Source organism: Geotrypetes seraphini, chromosome 3, assembly GCF_902459505.1.
Source record: "Geotrypetes seraphini chromosome 3, aGeoSer1.1, whole genome shotgun sequence".
NCBI classification, from domain to species: Eukaryota; Metazoa; Chordata; class Amphibia; order Gymnophiona; family Dermophiidae; genus Geotrypetes; species Geotrypetes seraphini.
In genome coordinates, this window is record NC_047086.1 from 284,742,686 (window position 1) to 284,760,504 (window position 17,819).

General features: G+C 41.4%; 1 protein-coding gene across 4 annotated transcripts in view; it reads left to right on the plus strand.

The window, feature by feature from the left end:
* The window catches only part of CCDC88A (coiled-coil domain containing 88A), a 612,058-nt gene that overhangs the window by 482,310 nt on the left and 111,929 nt on the right, over positions 1-17,819 (plus strand). For all 4 annotated transcript variants that reach the window (XM_033936818.1, XM_033936819.1, XM_033936822.1 and 1 more), the window contains 4 exons: positions 5,747-5,830; positions 6,736-6,939; positions 7,628-7,699; positions 17,394-17,474. In XM_033936818.1, the coding sequence (XP_033792709.1) occupies positions 5,747-5,830; positions 6,736-6,939; positions 7,628-7,699; positions 17,394-17,474 (441 nt within the window). The remainder of the gene's footprint in view (positions 1-5,746; positions 5,831-6,735; positions 6,940-7,627; positions 7,700-17,393; positions 17,475-17,819) is intronic.

The window sequence follows — 17,819 nt, forward strand, 5'->3', positions numbered from 1 at the left end:
CTCCCACCATGCGTCTCTCCAGTGTTGCGTGCACTATCATTAGGGATCCCCATTGTGCATAAGACGGGGGATCACGGGAGAGCCAGTTGGTGAGGATGGCTTTTTTTCCCATCAAAAGGGCTCTGGAGATAAATGCTGACATTCCCCTGGGTTTGGGCGAGGCTATATTATAAAATCCAAATAACGCCCTCGGTTGCGGAAGCCATCGCCGTCCCCAAAGCGATGTGGTATATAGGCCCAGATGTCTCCAAAACTGTTGGATTGCGGGGCAGGCCCAAAACATGTGACTCAAAGATGCGTGAGCCTGATTGCATTTCGGGCAAGAATGTGACTCAGTAATCCCCATCCGGGCTGCACGTTCCGGTGGAATGTAAAGTCTCAGAACAATTTTCAATTGCATTTCTCAGTGAGTAATATTGGGTGACACCTTCTGAATGTTCTTCAGGACCCATTGTAACTGTTGAGCAGTCAACTGGCAATGCAAGTCCTCAGCCCACGCTGTCGCTAATATATCCAGATTCGTACTTGGTTGGCAATCCCGGATCCCCACAATATGAAATCGTAGAGGAATCCTCTGTTGTACTGAAAGGCTAAAGAGTTCCGAAAGCGCCTCCCTGCAGACTTCAGTAAGGGCAGCCACTGGGAGGGACTGAACATAGTGACGGTTCTGGTAATAGGCGAAGAGATCATTAGCCTGTAGGTCAAAAGTCCGTTGCAGCTTGGCAAATGTGACCAGGCTCCCCTCCTCCAAAAACAGGTGAAAAAGATATTGTAGACCTTATGCTTGCCACCTAAGAAAGGTGGCATTTTGCATGCCCGGCTGGAAAGCTCCATTGCCCTGTATAGGCAAATATAAAGACACCCTAGAAGACAATTTGGCTGTTTTACAGACCCATCTCCATGTCCTTCTGGCCGGCGTAAAAATGGGGTAGTGAGACACCAAAGGATCAAATGGGCAAATATAAACACAGAGAAGAGAAAAGTGAAAAAAAATTAAAAGAAAGCCATGCAGACAGATATAAAAGAGAAAGACAAGAAGAGAGAGAAAAAATGGAAAGGCAAATGTGGAAAATAATTTAGGAGAAGGGCACAAAGAGAGTGTCAAAAAGACTGGGACTTGCCCAATTAGAAAAGTAAAATGCTTATACCACAGTTCTTCAAGCGCCGGTCCGCGGACCGGTGGCGGTCCACAAAAAAATCTTGCCGGTCCGCAAAGGATTCGATCCCCGCTGCAACGAAAGGCCGGCGTCAGCTGACTTGCAACTTCCTGTTGCAGTCGCTGTGCCGTGACTCCTGCCTTCGCCGGGACTCCTGCATTCCACCGCGTTTGCCTCCTGCCTTATCTCCGCACCTCCAGACCAGCAGCGGCAGCTCTGTGTACTTTTAACTTCGGCACAGAGCTGCCCCTAAGCAGTAGTTTAGCGCGGTTTCATGAGGAAGCCTCGGGGCCTTTGCTAGGCCGGCCCACATCGCATCATCAAAGCGGGCCGGCCTAGCAAAGGTCCCGAGGCTGCCTCATGAAACCGCGCTAAACTACTGCTTGGGGGCAGCTCTGTGCCGAAGTTAAAAGTATACAGAGCTGCCGCTGTTGGTCTGGACTCTTGGGCCGCTGAAGGAAGGCAAAGAGCAGCTTCCTGGAGGTCACCCTTCCTCTCGCCTTTGCAGGTCCCTTTTTTTTTTTTCCTTCAAATGGCAACGGGCCCCAGCATGGACATCAATCAAGTAAGTTCCACTGTTCCTTGCAAGCGGTTCTGCTCGGCCAAAGCTTCCCCTCTGACATGAGCCACCCTCAGGGGAAAGAAAGTGACCCGTAAAGGTGAGGGGAAGGGGGGCAGATGATGGAAGTTGGGGGGGAGAGAGAGAGAGAAGGGGCAGATGATGGAATGGAGGAGATGAGAGAAAGAGAAGGGGACAGATGATGGAAGTGAGAAGAAGGGAGAGAGAGCAGAAGGCAGATGGATGTCAGTTGAGAGGGGAGAGCAGATGCTGAATGGAAGTGGGGAAAGAACACATACTGGATGGAAGGAGGAGATAAATAAAGGGGGAAGAAAATAGTAAGATAATGGAGGGATGAGGGAAAGGGGTAGACACAGTGAAAAGAGGGAAACAGGACTAAATAGTAAGAAAGAATTTAATTTAGATGGAGGCAGAAAATAGAGAAGGAAGACCAGAGAAGAAAAGGGAAGAGAGAGCAGAGAACGATAACAGATCTGAGTGGAGAAAATGAGAAGAGAGAGATGCTAAAAACCACAGGGGGGAGGGAAGGACAGAGATGCCAGACCTTGAGGGGAACAGAAGGAAGATGATGGATGCCAGACCAAATTGGGGGGGGGGGGAGGAGGAGTGATGGCAGGGAAAGACAGACAGTGAATGGAAGGGGCAGATGCTGGACTGAAGAGAACAGAGAAGGTTATCATGCCACTGTACGCCCTCACCTGGAGTATTGCGTCCAGCACTGGTCACCGTACATGAAGAAGGACACGGTACTACTCGAAAGGTTCCAGAGAAGAGCGACTAAGATGGTTAAGGGGTTGGAGGAGCTGCCGTACAGCGAAAGATTAAAGAAACTGGGCCTCTTCTCCCTCGAACAGAGGAGATTAAGAGGGGACATGATCGAAACATTCAAGATACTGAAGGGAATAGACTTAGTAGAGAAAGACACTATTCACCCTCTCCAAGGTAGGGAGAACGAGAGGGCAATCTCTATAGTTGAAAGGGAATAGATTCTGTACAAACGTAAGAAAGTTCTTCTTCACCCAGAGAGTGGTAGAAAGCTGGAACGCTCTTCCAGAGGCTGTTATAGGGGAAAACACCCTCCAAGGATTCAAGACAAAGTTAGACAAGTTCCTGCTGAACAAGAACGTGTGCTGGTAGGGCTAGTCTCAGGGTGCTGATCTTAGACCAGAGGGCTGCCGCGTGAGCGGACTGCTGGGCATGATGGACCACTGGTCTTACCTAGCAGTGGCAATTCTTATGTTCTTAGGGCAGACGCTGGATGGAAGAGAGTGAAAAGGCAATGAAAGCAGAAACCAGAGACGACAAAAGGTAGAAAAAAATAATTTTATTTCTATCTTGTGATTCAAATATATCAAACTTGAAATATGTATCTTGCTAGACATAACTGGGGAGTGCAAAGCCCAGGTAGTGCTTCTTTAGCTTCCAGCTGGCTTAGGGCTCTCTCTGACCAGGGGGCAGTTGCCCTAGTTCCACTCCCCTAACACCATTCCTGTCATGTGTGACTGTGGTATTCTGTTACATGATATTTGTGTAGCATTATGTAATAATTTGGCTTATTCAGTTTTCTTGATAGCAGAGGGGATATATGTGAAGGGGAGGGGAGAAAGGGGTTTTGTTGATCTTTGCCCTGTATTATTTGTATTTATAAAAGATAATTGTATAGAATATTGTTTCTTTTTATAGTTTAATAAAATATGTTCAATATAAAATCATAACTATTTGAGGCTTGTGCGGATGGGATCAGATGGTTTGTGGGACCGACCTCGCGGGGAAGGGGAGGCGATGGTTTTTAAAAAAAATTTCAGTCTTAGTAGTTTGCCGGTCCACGAAATAATTATTTTATTTCCGCCGGTCCATAGGTGTAAAAAGGTTGAAGAACACTGGCTTATACAATAAAGGTTTAAAAAAGAAATATAGTATTTAAGGCCCTCTTTTACTAAAATGGGAGGTAAATAATTTTTAAGATTTAGAATGTACATCTCTTCTATTTTTGTGTTTTGCCAAGTTTATCTTTTTATCAGCATTGCACTGCTTATACAAAGCTTTCCAAGATGGAGGGATCTCCATTCCATTACATGTTTTTGTTGTAATCTCCCATTTTGTATCAGGTGAGGGTATGTCCTTGTTCTTCATTTGGGACTGAGGTAACATGTAGTGTCTCTGTAGGAATCTGTTAACAATACAGCTTTTTCCAGTTTCCCAATGGTAGATATATTGGTACTCTAGAGCAGGGATGTCAAAGTCCCTCCTTGAGGGCCACAATCCAGTCGGATTTTCAGGATTTCCCCAAAGAATATGCATGAGATCTAGGTGTATGCACTGCTTTCAATACATATTCATTGGGGAAATCCTGAAAACCCGACTGGATTGCGGCCCTCAAGGAGGGACTTTGACATCCCTCCTCTAGAGCCTGGTGTAATATTAATAGCACTGTCTCTTCATAGGTAGGTTGGGGCTGTTATGGCTTGGTAAGCATGCCTTTTTGCAGGGTTTTATGTTGTTTTGCAAAGTGACTAGTCCTATATGAAACTAGGCCCTTGCACACAAAATAAAAATAATCAAGACCAGCGGTCTCCACAAGCTGTAGTCACCACACAATCAAAAATCCATCTGCTTTAAACAAAGCGTCTGCCAGTGGAATGAGTGTATGCTGTTCTTGAGGTGATAACACAACTGAATATATTTTATGTAACATTGTGAGGGAGATAGCTCCATTGTTGGAGATTGTGGAATTTGTAATTAAAAAAAAAAAACTGGAGGTGCAGAATTTATATTGGGATTCTGCTCAATTTTGTAGAGAATCCAACCTTCACTCCCTGAAACTAGTTGAAAGAAAAGTGTTTCTTTATGCATAGAAGGTCCTGGTGTCTTCTATTGCTAATTTTAAAAAGGGGGGAGGAGAGATGTAATGTGGTGGTGGGCATGATGTGTGGAAATGTTGCTTTGGCTTGCTGGCTTGCTCCCTATTGCAACCTCAAATATTTCTAGTGGCCTGTTTACTAACCCTCGGCAAAATAGGCCGATACTTAGTAAACCTTCCCTCCTTTGCCTTCTTCCTACTCTTTTTGATTTGCCTACTTGATTTTCCTAATAAAGGGCCCCATGTAGACATGAAGATTCATTCATACAGCATTGTTGAAATGTTATGTTGCATGAATAGAAGTTTATACAACTACAAAGAATCTAATGCCACAGTACTAAAAAAAATGAATAAAAAAAATTCAGTATAAAGTGGAGAGAAGGAAAAGTAGTATAAAGGAGACCAGAGGCATTCAAGTGTAAAAAGTGCAAAAAGAACAGTGTAAAATTAGAACTGAATGGAAAGATGAATAAAAAGTATCAGAAGCAATCAAAATGATTGAGTGACAAGTAATAAAGTTTAAAGAACCTTCTTTATTTATTTTTTTTATATAATTCTTTATTCATTTTTGACTCTTGCAACAAGTGTACAATATTCAATCATATAATTTGTACAAATCACTTGACATTCTTAACAATTATTATCCATTACATACAAAAAAGACTCCCCTCCCCCCACCCAACCCAATCATCAATAATAAATTCATTAAATCACATAACATACCTCCCCATCCCCACACTAATTATATTCCTATGTAATAACAAGGTGTCCAAAGTGTCTAATCATTAGAATATGCAATCAATGGCCCCCTTCTTTATTTTATGAAATCTCTCATCCAGAAGATTCTTTTCTTCTATCATTAAAGAGAAAATTTATACCAGATTGTATCGTCTTAACTGGACATTATACTGTTCTTCAAAATGTTTGCCTCCTTTTGGCATTTTGCAAGTTTCTGTGAGAAAAGCTTTCATTATTTCATTACCATTCAGTAGCATGGATATATTAGTTTCTGGTTTAGTATACCTACTGAAGCTGAAACTCAAACATATTCATTTCTGTCTTTAGTTTCAGCATTTAACTTCCATCTGTTCTCTCCCTTTTTTCTTTTACTTCCTTGTTTCTGTTTTTCCTCATGCTATGACATAAAAGTGGTTGCACTGAAAAGACTGCCTTTTTTGAGGAACAGACCGAAGGATAAAGACAAAATGAAGGCCTTCTACCGTCGCTCCATGTGTAAGACTTTAAGACAGTTCAGCTTCTTTCAACTGGCTGCACTGACTACCATTACTAATTTTGTACTAACATTTCCCTGGACTGCACTATTAAACCAAGTCTACAAGGTGCAAGTCTTGCTACAATTCAGGGATGTGGAGCAATCATGAGTATTTTGGCATTAAAATTAATTGTGCATAAATATGTGAATGTAAATCATTAATACATTGTGATTAGTAAAGACACATATATATGCATACTCTATATGTTAATTATAAATGTCTGTCTACAGTACATATATAAGATGTACTGCTTTTTAATATCATATACCGTATGTTAGTATTTTTAAACTAACAGTTAACAATAATAAAAGGACACAGCCATATGTTATAGATATGACTAGCATCATTACATTTTTTATTAGAAAACAAATCCAATTTCAGTTGATGTTCATATATTTAAAATGTGTAATGTAGAGCACCATCTCTTTTGATTTTTTCATATAATCTACAAACTACAGTATTCTTGCAGTAACCTGCAGTGAACATGGACCTGTCTTTATTTCTAGAATTAATATTATATTTTCATCTTTGCACATATTAATCAGCTATTTTATTTTGTCATTCCAGTGCAACATGCCCATGCATTTCATTGGAATAGTAGCATGGCAGACATAACAAAATTAATATGGCTAAGCAAGCAAAAATAAATCATGTACTGTGTGGAAAAATCTTTAGCTTGTAATATATCCATTCATTTAGTTGAATGCATGGCCTAATCTGAATGACCTTGTGACTGTAGCTTTATTTATTCATTATGCTCCAGTGCTTGATGTAGTGTTTTAAAGCATTGTACATTTCAAAAAACAAGACTGAAAATAAAAACACTGTCCCATGCTGATTCATTTGATTTCATTTGCATCCCAGCCATGAATGACTTGCTGCAGTCCATGGTCCTAGCAGGAGGACAGTGGACAGGTAGTTCAGAGAATCTTGATTGTCCTGATGATATTCCTACTGGGAAAAGGAGAAAGGATTTGGGATCTATGGCTTTCTCTACTACCGCTATCAACTATGCAACTGTCAACCTTTCTACAAGCTTCAGATCCAAGCAGTTGCTTGTAAATAAAGGTACAAGCAATGTAGTTATTGAGTTGTGGTGTGTGTTTTGTTTTGTTTTTCAACAGCTGTCTATGTAAATTTATTCTGGTCCTTTCAGGTTTTACATATTAATAATAAATAACCTAAAGAGCTGAGAGAATTTAAAATGTGTTTTGTTGTGACAACCGTGAAACACTTTGAGAGCTAATTTTTTTTGTGTGTGTATAGGGAGTGCTGCAGTATTGGATTGAAAGTACAGTCCATTCTTGTTGTTCACAGTAGTATGGTTCCTGAAAATGTTTGTGAACTGTGAATAACGAAACATTGAGCCTGTGGAAAAATAGAGGTCAAGTTCCAGCAGTACATGTTGCACCTCAGAATCATGAAAAGTGAACAGTACATCCTTTTGAGAAAATAGGGTTAGATTCCTGCATGGGACAGCACTGTAGATGCTTGTAATTCCCTCTCTGGACACTTAGGGGCTATATCTGGAAGCGAATGCCAGATATGAAGTGAAAATGAAAACATAAAAGCTGGGTTTTTTAAGAGCAGGTCTGCAAATACGTGAACACAGTGGCACAAATGGAGAATATTGGTGACAATAGTTGCAACCGTGGAACACGAGAATAAACGAGAATAGATTGTAAAGATAAAGATTTTCAAATGACATTGCAAAATTTTATATCTCACTTTTCCCTTCTGTTTTTATACCTTGTAGATACAATATCATTTGAAGATGTGAGTCCTCAAGGACCTAATGATGACTCGAGTACAGGGTCAAGAATTCATGGTAAGTCTTAATAAGAGATTTACCAAAATAGTAATATAATTTGAACCTGAAAATGGTGGAGTTTTGTACCTTATTAAATAGCAGTTATACAAACTAATGCATCTCAATGGCCACGACTTTGATCTTGGAGGTTAAGATGTACAGCTTCAGCATCTATGAGACAAACATGGTTTTTTCTTTTGCATAGAGCTTTTTGGACCCCTGTTCGTTTACAAAAACTAGATAGTTCTAAATCTAATAGATGTTGGCACTGTCATCTTGAAGCTGGGACATTAGATCATCTTTTATTCTATTGTCCATTCATATTATTATTTTGGAAATCAATTTGGCCTCAAATAAATAGGATGTTGGATAATCCGGTAGCCTTGACATATGATAACTTAAAAGCTTTTCTTTTTAAAGACGCATTTAACCTTTAACTTTCAAGTAATGTAGCAAACATCTCTGGAAACAAAAAGGAAAAAAAAATTTTATATATATATATATATATATGAGAGGGGGCGAAAGAGGACTATCTAGACAGATCTAAAGCTGTCAAAACAGCAGTCAGAGAAGCCAAACTCCAAATGGAGGAAGAGCTAGCACGGAAAATTAAGAAAGGGGATAAATCTTTCTTCAGCTATATTAGTGACAGGAAAAGAAACAAAGATGGGATAGTACACCTGAAGCAATCGGACGGTAACTTTGCGGAATCAGATTCTGAAAAGGCAGAACTACTAAACAAATATTTCTGTTCAGTGTTCACCCGCGAAGCGCCGGGAGCTGGTTCACAGCTGCAAACGGGAGATAACCAGAAAGACCCGTTTCAAGATTTCGAATTTACGCCCAGTAGCGTCTATGACGAACTATCAAGACTCAAAGTAAACAAAGCCATGGGACCGGATAACCTACACCCCAGAATGCTCAGGGAGTTAAGGGAAATCCTGGCAGAACCATTATCTGTTCTTTTCAATCTTTCCCTAAGCACAGGAAAGGTCCCCTTGGACTGGAAAACCGCCAACGTAATCCCACTCCACAAAAAGGGCTGCAGGACAGAGACAGCAAACTATAGACCAGTGAGTTTCACGTCTATAGTGTGTAAACTCATGGAAACACTGATCAAACAGAATCTTGACACAATCCTAGACGAAGAAAAACTGCGTGATCCACACCAACACGGGTTCACCCAGGGTAGATCCTGCCAATCTAATCTGATTAGCTTTTTTGACTGGGTTACTAGACAACTGGACGCCGGAAAGTCACTGGACGTGGTATATTTGGACTTCAGTAAAGCATTTGATAGCGTCCCTCATCGAAGATTACTGAACAAGCTGAAATCAATAGGATTAGGAGACACTCTAACTACATGGGTTGGGGGATTGGCTGAGCGGTAGACTTCAGAAGGTGGTGGTGAACGATACCCCATCTGAAGCATCGGACGTGATCAGTGGAGTGCCTCAGGGCTCGGTCCTGGGCCCGATTCTATTTAACTTATTCATAAGAGATATGACGCAAGGACTTAGAGGAAGGGTATCACTGTTCGCCGACGACGCCAAACTTTGCAACATATTAAGCAAAAGCTTATTACCTGATAATATGACACATGACCTACTGTTGCTGGAACAATGGTCAACTACTTGGCAAAAATCAAAAATAAGAGACCTTAGATATAGATACAGTTTATCCCGTTTAGGACCTCAGCGGTGCTAACTGTGGGAGAGTTTCATTCACAGATTACAAGCACAGAAGTCTTCATCGGTCATAATTTTTTATATTTTTTCATATAAGTTTCGATTATAGTACTTCATTTAATAAATAAATTTTTGAAAAAAGTACTCATCTCTTTGTTAAAGAAGCATAGCAGGGGTTCTTCACCTTCTTTAACAAAGAGATGAGTACTTTTTTCAAAAATTTATTTATTAAATGAAGTACTATAATCGAAACTTATATGAAAAAATATAAAAAAATTATGACCAATGAAGACTTCTGTGCTTGTAATCTGTGAATGAAACTCTCTCACAGTTAGCACCGCTGAGGTCCTAAACGGGATAAACTGTATCTATATCTAAGGTCTCTTATTTTTGACTTTTGTAATTAACCTTAGTATAACAGATATTTACTGCCTTATAAAACTGTACAACTACTTGGCAACTAGGCTTCAATGCTAAAAAATGCAAGATAATACACCTGGGTAAGAGAAACCCGCGTAGAACTTATGTACTAAATGGTGAGATCTTGGTTAGGACCACGGCGGAACGCAACCTAGGGGTGATCATTAGTGAGGACATGAAGGTTGCCAATCAAGTGGAGAAGGCTTCCTCCAGGGCAAGACAAATGATGGGGTGTATCCGCAGAGGTTTCGTCAGCAGGAGACCTGAAGTTATGATGCCGTTGTACAGAGCCATGGTGAGGCCTCACTTGGAGTACTGTGTTCAGTTTTGGAGACCACACTACCGAAAGGACGTGCTGAGGATCGAGTCGGTTCAGCGAACGGCCACCAGGATGGTCTTGGGGCTCAAGGATCTCACGTATGAAGAAAGATTTAAAAAATTGCGGCTGTACTCACTTGAGGAAAGAAGAGAACGGGGAGATATGATTGAAACATATAAGTACATCACGGGACGCATCGAGTCAGAAGATGATATCTTCTGGCTCATGGGACCCTCGACCACCAGAGGGCATCCGCTGAAAATCAGGGGAGGGAAGTTTCATGGCGACTCCAGGAAGTACTTCTTCACCGAAAGAGTAGTGGATCATTGGAACAGACTCCCACTCCAGGTGATAAAGGCCAGCAGCGTGACGGATTTTAAGAGAAAATGGGATACTCACGTGGGATCTTTAAGGGAGTAAATTCAGGGGAGGGGATACTTGGAATGGGCAGACTTGGTGGGCTATGGCCCTTTTCTGCTGCTTTTTTTTCTATGTTTCTATGTTCTTTCCATATACGGTTTTTTTATTTATCTAGCTTAAACACCAATTCTGTAACTTTACCCCTTTTTTCCTTCTGTATCCAGGTTTGTCAGTATGTTTGTTCGTCTAACCCGGGGGTCGGCAACCTGCAGCTCCAGAGCCGCATGCGGCTCTTTTCCACCTTTGCTGCGGCTCCGGTAGTGTGTCACGCAGGCATGCACCTTACAAGTCCAGCGTCGCGGCGGGAAATAGCCATGATGAGCAGTGAGCTCAGCACATACACAGATGAAAGGCTTGCTTGCTGATTGGTCCGGCGGCCCCGCCCCGCCGTGCCGCCGGACCAATCAGCAAGCAAGGCTTTCATCTGTGTAGTGCTGAGCTCACTGCTCAGCATGGCTATTTCCCGCCGCGACGCTGGACTTGTAAGGTGCCTGAAAAAGAAATCATCCTGGCCGGGGTCGGTGTCATGCTCCGGAGATCTACAGCCTTCCTATCTCCCTCTCCCTTCTACCTGCTTCCGGCCACATCCCCTGCTCTGCGGCTCTCTTCGGCAACTCAGCAGCAGCGATCGACACAAGCTTCTGACGTCGGGGCCTACCCTCTGCGAGTCCCGCTTGTTTCAACTTCCTTTTTCCACAAAGGCGGGACTCGTAGAGGGAAGGCCTCGATGTCGGCAGCTTGTCTTGATCACTGCTGCTGACGAGTTGCTGAAGAGAGCCGCGGAGCAGGGGGGGGTGTTGCCAGGTGCAGGTAGAAGGGAGAGGGCCAGATGCAGGACTCGTGGGTGAGGGAGGAGAAGAGAGAGAGAAAGAGAGAGGGGAGGGAAACAAAAGGAAATCTTTCATACTGGGCTGGGCCGGAGTGGAGGGATGGTGGAAAGATTCTAGCTACAGGGTGCAGTAACAAAGGAAAAGGGGGGGGAAGCTGAAAATGGAGATAGTGACACAAAGAAGAGAAAGGGTAAGCAGGACCTACTGAATAAGGATAGAGATACAGAGGGGACATGAAGAGGAGGTGAAATAGAGACATAGAAGTAATGCTGAAAAAGTGGGGGGGGATAAAGACATTGAAAGGGCAAATGGTGAACATGGCGTAAAGATAAGGACAGAGACAAATGAAGATTCTGAAAAAGTGGTGAGATAGGGATATAGGTGAGATGGACACAAAGAAGGGTGATGCTAGAAAATAGGTGGAATGGTAATTCTGACAGACACAGAAGGGAAATGCTGGATCAAGGAGAGATGGGGCTCAGGCTGGATGGAATGAGGAGAAATGCCTTGTTGGCCCGGAACTTCCTCTCCTACGTCAGAATTGACGTCAGGGAGCGGAATGCTGGTCAGCGCAACACTTCTGCAGGGAAAGCTTGGGACGGCGGTGGCTTGGGGACTGTTCCCCGATTGCGGTGGCAGCAAACCGAGTGGCTTGGGGGAGGGCACGGAGACAGAAAGAAGGGGGAACAGGGAGACAGAAAGAAAAAGTTGGGGGAGAGAATGAGGTCTGGAGGAGAGGAAACATACAGGAGGCTGAAAGAAAGGAAGAAAGATTGGATGCACAGTCAGAAGAAGAAAGTGCAACCAGAGACTCATGAAATCACCAAATAGCAAAGGTAGGAAAAATGATTTTATTTTCAATTTAGTGATCCTGTATATAGCATTAAGATAAGAAACAATATATGCAGTGTTAGATTTGTTTTATAATGGTTTTGCGGCTCCAAGTTTTTTTTTCTTTTCGAAAACGGGTCCAAGTGGCTCTTTATGTCTTAAAGGTTGCAGACCCCTGGTCTAACCCATTTTAAATAGTATGTTAATTTTATGACTTACTTTATATTTTGGTTGTAACTCGCTTAGTAAATTATGGATAAGCGATTTATCAAATTCAAATAAACTTGACTTGAAAACTTGACTTGATACTATTTTATTTGGAACGGCAATGAGAGCAAAGAGTCAAATTTTGTCAAATAACAATAAACTTTTATTTATTTTGACTGGAGTAGCAATTCAACAAATAACATACAATTGGAAAAATTATGACAGATTAAATTATAACTTTTGGTGGAAATCTGTATTCCATATATATAAAATGGAACGTACAATAGCAACACAAAAGGGAAAAGGGTGGGTATTATTTTTATTTATCTCATAATGCATATGAATATATCAATAGTCTCACTATATTTGTATGAAATTCTGTTACGGAAGGGGATGGGGATAAACATAAGAACATAAGAAATGGCTTCACCGGATCAGACTCTAGGTCCATCCAGTCCGGCGACCCGCACCCGCGGAGGCCAAGCTAGGTGTTCCCTGCTGAGAAACCTTGTTTACTTGTATCCCCCCAATGTGATTTGCAAGAAGGTGTGCATCCAACTTGCTCTTGAATCCCAGAATGCTGGTCTCCATCACGACCTCCTCAGGGAGAGCGTTCCAAGCGTCCACCACTCGTTGTGCGAAACAGAACTTCCTAATATTTGTCCTGGGCCTGGTGCCCCTTAGTTTCAGTCCATGACCTCTTGTCCGAGTCACATTTGACAATGTGAATAACGATGTTTCTTGCTCTATTTTGTCAAATCCTTTTAGTATTTTAAAAGTCTCTATCATGTCTCCTCGCAGTCTTCTCTTCTCGAGGGTGAACAGTCCCAGTTTTCTGAGGCGTTCTTTGTAGCTCAAATTCTCGATACCTTTAACTAGCTTCGTGGCTCGCCTTTGCACCCTCTCCAGTAGGGTTATATCCTTCTTTAGGTAGGGAGACCAGTGTTGAACACAGTACTCCAAGTGTGGTCTGACCATTGCTCTGTAAAGCGGCATTATGATGTCCGCCGATCTACTTGTGATTCCCTTCTTAATCATGCCCAACATCCTATTTGCTTTCTTTGCCGCCGCTGCGCATTGAGACGACAGCTTCAGGGTCCTGTCTATCAGTACCCCCAGGTCCCTTTCTTGTTCGGTCTTGCCCAGTGTCACACCTAACATTTTATATTCATGTTCCTTGTTTTTCTTACCCAGGTGCATCACTTTGCATTTTTCTATGTTAAACTTCATCTGCCACTTTTCTGCCTATTTCTCTAGCTGGTTCAAATCTCTCTGAAGTTCTTCTCTGTCCTTTTGTGTCCCAACTACCCGACATAGTTTTGTGTCATCCACAAACTTGATTAAATTACTTGTTGTTTCGTCTTCTAGGTCGTTTATGTAGATATTGAACAAGATGGGCCCATGAACCGATCCCTGGGGTACACCGCTCGTTACCTCTTCCCAGTCTGAGAACTTTCCATTTATGCCCACCCTCTGCAATCTGTTTTCTAACCATTTGCCTATCCATCTTAGTATATCTCCTTCTATTCCTTGGCTTTGTAGTTTCTTCAGAAGCCTTGCGTGGGGAACCTTGTCGAACGCTTTCTGGAAGTCCAAGTATATTATATCCACCGGTTCACCGCTATCAATTTGTTTGTTCACCTCCTCAAAAAATTGAAGTAAATTAGTTCTTGTTGCGTAGAATATTCCCATTTTTCTATTAATTTTGATTCCAAAATTTTAATTTCTTTCTCTAATTCAGAAAACTGCTTTTTAACCTGTTTCTTAAGATGAGCCGAGTAAGAAATGATTTGACCTCTCATAATCGCTTTGAAAGCATCCCATAAAATTTCCATAGAAATTTCATCTGTGGCATTAAATTGAAAGTAATCCTTTATTTTTACTAAAAAAAATTCACAAAAATTTGGTTCAGTAAGCAATGTATTATCAAATCTCCATACAGGCCTATTCATATCCTGTTCATCAACTTTAAGTTTAATCCACACTCCACCATGATCTGACAAATTTTTTTTTTTTTTTTTTAATTCTTTATTCATTTTATAATAATCATCAAGAGTACAGAAAATATCAACAATTAAAATAATACATCACTTGAAATACCACAGTTTCTCCATAAATAAGGTTTATCACCACCCCCCACCAAATTGATATTATATTAAAATATACAACCTAAAATAATACATATATCCTTCCCTTCATATATAATATTGAAATTCAACCCCCCCACCCCATTATCAATATACTGTATATATTAAATAGGGAAAAATGATAATTAGTCATTACAATAGTTCATTAATGGCCTCCACACATCCTTGAGTTTATTAAAATATCCTTTTTGAACTGCTAACGCTCTTTCTATTTTATATAAGTGGCACACTGAATTCCACCAAAAACAGTAATTTAATTTTGTCCAATCCTTCCAATTATATGTTATTTGTTGGATGGCAACTCCTGTCAGAACCATTAGAAGTTTGTTATTATTGGAAGATATTTGGCTCTTAGCTCTCATAGACATGCCAAATAAAACTGTGTCATAGGACAACGCCACATGATTTTCTAACAAACAGTTTACTTGGTCCCAAATCGATTGCCAAAAGGCTATAATAAATGGACAGCAAAATAATAAATGATCTAAAGTACCAGCATCAAGATGACAATGCCAACATCTATTAGACTTAGAGCAATCTAATTTTTGTAAACGAACAGGGGTCCAGAGTGCTCTATGCAACAGGAAAAACCATGTTTGCCTCATAGATGCAGACATTGTACATCTCATCCTCCAAGACCAAATACATGGCCATTGAGATGCAGAAATTTGATGCTTAATCTCAATGCTCCAAATATCTCTTAGCCCAGTCTTTGGTTTCTTATTCAAATAATCAGGGTTGCGGCAATTCGGGTAGAGGGGAGATCGCATCGCGGTAGGGGAGATGAGGCATCACTCCTGCCGCAATGGTTGTGGGCGGTGGGTGGGTGGGTAGGTTGCCAGGCAGCTGAACTGATCGCGCCAGCCGCCATCAGCTTAGCGGCTCCTTTTTCGGCACTTAGATCTGTTTTGACTTCGTCTAAGTCAAAAAGGTATAAGTGCCAACTAGGCAACCTGCCTAAGGTTTTGGTTATACCTGCTTGCACGCCTAGGTGTAGGTCGGCCCGCCCACCCTTTCCCCTCCTCTAAACACTTTCCCCTCCTCTTTTCTCTCTGTGCGTTTAGTGACAGGGGAAAGGCCTAAGCTGGTTTTAGATACATCTAAAACCAGCTTTGGTTATGGGTACTTGGACGGGTTTTGATCATTCAAGTAGCCATTTAGGACACTTTTTAGACATTTTTTTTTATTATTATGAACCCCTTAATGTTCTTGTAACATCCATTTCAGAGATAAATCCCCCTCTCCCCTTAAAAATTACCATGTCCATACATAAAATATCTAATGTTAGTCCATATCAATATTCAAAAATTCATTAACCTATCACCCTTCCCACCTCCCCCCTCCTGGATGTGCATATTTAACGGGGAAAACACTGGCTCTCAAATCTCCTGAAACCTCTTAAAATTCCCTTTCTGAATGGCCAATATCCTTTCCATTTTATACACATGACACAATGAGTTCCACCAAAAACTATAATTTAGCCTTTTCCAATCCTTCCAATTGCTTGTAATTTGTTGTATGGCAACTCCTGTCATTATTAACAAAAGCATGTTGTTCTTAGATGATATTTGGCTTTTAGCCCTCATAATCATGCCAAATAATATAGTATCATAAGACAATGCGACTTGATTTTCCAACAAACAATTAATTTGGCCTCATATTGATTTCCAAAATGCCATAATAAAAGGACAATAGAACAATAAATGATCTAAAGCAGTGTTTTTCAACCTTTTTATACCTATGGACCGGCAGAAATAAAAGAATTATTCTGTGGACCTGCATCGGTCCGTGGACCGGTGGTTGAAGAACACTGGGCTAAGTCGTGGGCCAGACCCCACCCATCTCTACCCAATCTCCACCCTAGACCCTGCCCCCATAATATTACTAATTGCACCTTGCATGTCCCATGCCTCATCTGGAAACCTTCCCTCTGACGTTGCAATGTCAGAGAGAAGGCTTCCAGTTCAGGCGCAGGATGCTTGTAGGAGCCACTGCCCGTGGCTTTGTGCACTGAATCAGTTAGGAAGAGGGAGCTGGCTCGAAGATAACGCCGCATCGATCGCACCATGGACCAGCAGTTGAAGAACACTGTTTTGGGCCTCATGCATGTGCTGGCCCTGTGGACCGGCAGGAAATTTCTGTGGACCGGCACTGGTTCATGGACCGGTGGTTGAAGAACACTGATCTAAAGTCCCTGCTTTGAGATGACAATGCCAACATCTATTTGACTTAGAGCTATCCATCTTTTATAAACAAACCGGGGTCCAGAATGCTCTAAGTAACAGAAAAAAACACGTTTGTCTCATAGATGCCGACATTATACATCTCATCCTCCAAGTCCAAATTTGTGGCCATTGAGATGCAGAAATTTGGTGCTTAATCTCAATACTCCAGATATCCCTAAGACCAGTTTTTGGTTTCTTATTTGCAAATTCAGCTAACAATTTATATCATTGTGCGGACTGGTGTCCCAGGAAGTCCACCTGAAAACATATGAATTCTAAGCTATACTGATTATTTAAATTTTTCCATTCAGGGAACCCCACCTGAATGGCCTGCTTCAGTTGCAGCCATCTAAAGCTTTGTGATTTATTAAGTCCAAATTTATGTTGCAACTGTGAAAAGTCAAGTAGCTTACCATTAGATATAACATCCTCTAAAGTACGTATTCCTGCTATAATCCAATGTTTCCAGATGACCTTAAATCTGCCAATTTGAATCTTGTTGAGAGCGGATTACGTTTATCCAGTGAAATGGCACATGATACCAACCAAAAAAATATGTAATCAAAGTGCAGACACAATACTTTCGGACAGAATTTTATTTATTATTGTGTCTCTTTTCATGTAGCTTCCAGACCTTCCAGCCTTGATAGTGGCAGAACATCCATTAGCAATAGCAATAACAATGCTTCTATCCATGAAGTGAGAGGTATGTTATAACTTTGGCTTCTGTTTTATGAGTTTGATTTTAGATGAAGGGGTAGTTGTTGCTGAAAGTACAAATATAACAAGTGTACACTGAGAATGAATCCAGTGTTTCAAGGTTTTCCCATAGAAAAAGAATGGGAGCAATCCCTCAGTAATTTTGACTTAAGTGATGTCTCTTTTTGTGTATGTTAATATTTGTAATTTTTAGGGCTACATGTTTAATTGCAGTTTAAAAATGTAATCATGATTAATAGTTAATCACGTGCAGCTCATTTTCTGCTTCCCCTCCCCAGCAGCCCACAGACAGTGGCCTACCTTTGAATCCAGTCTTTAGCCTTGTAGGCCA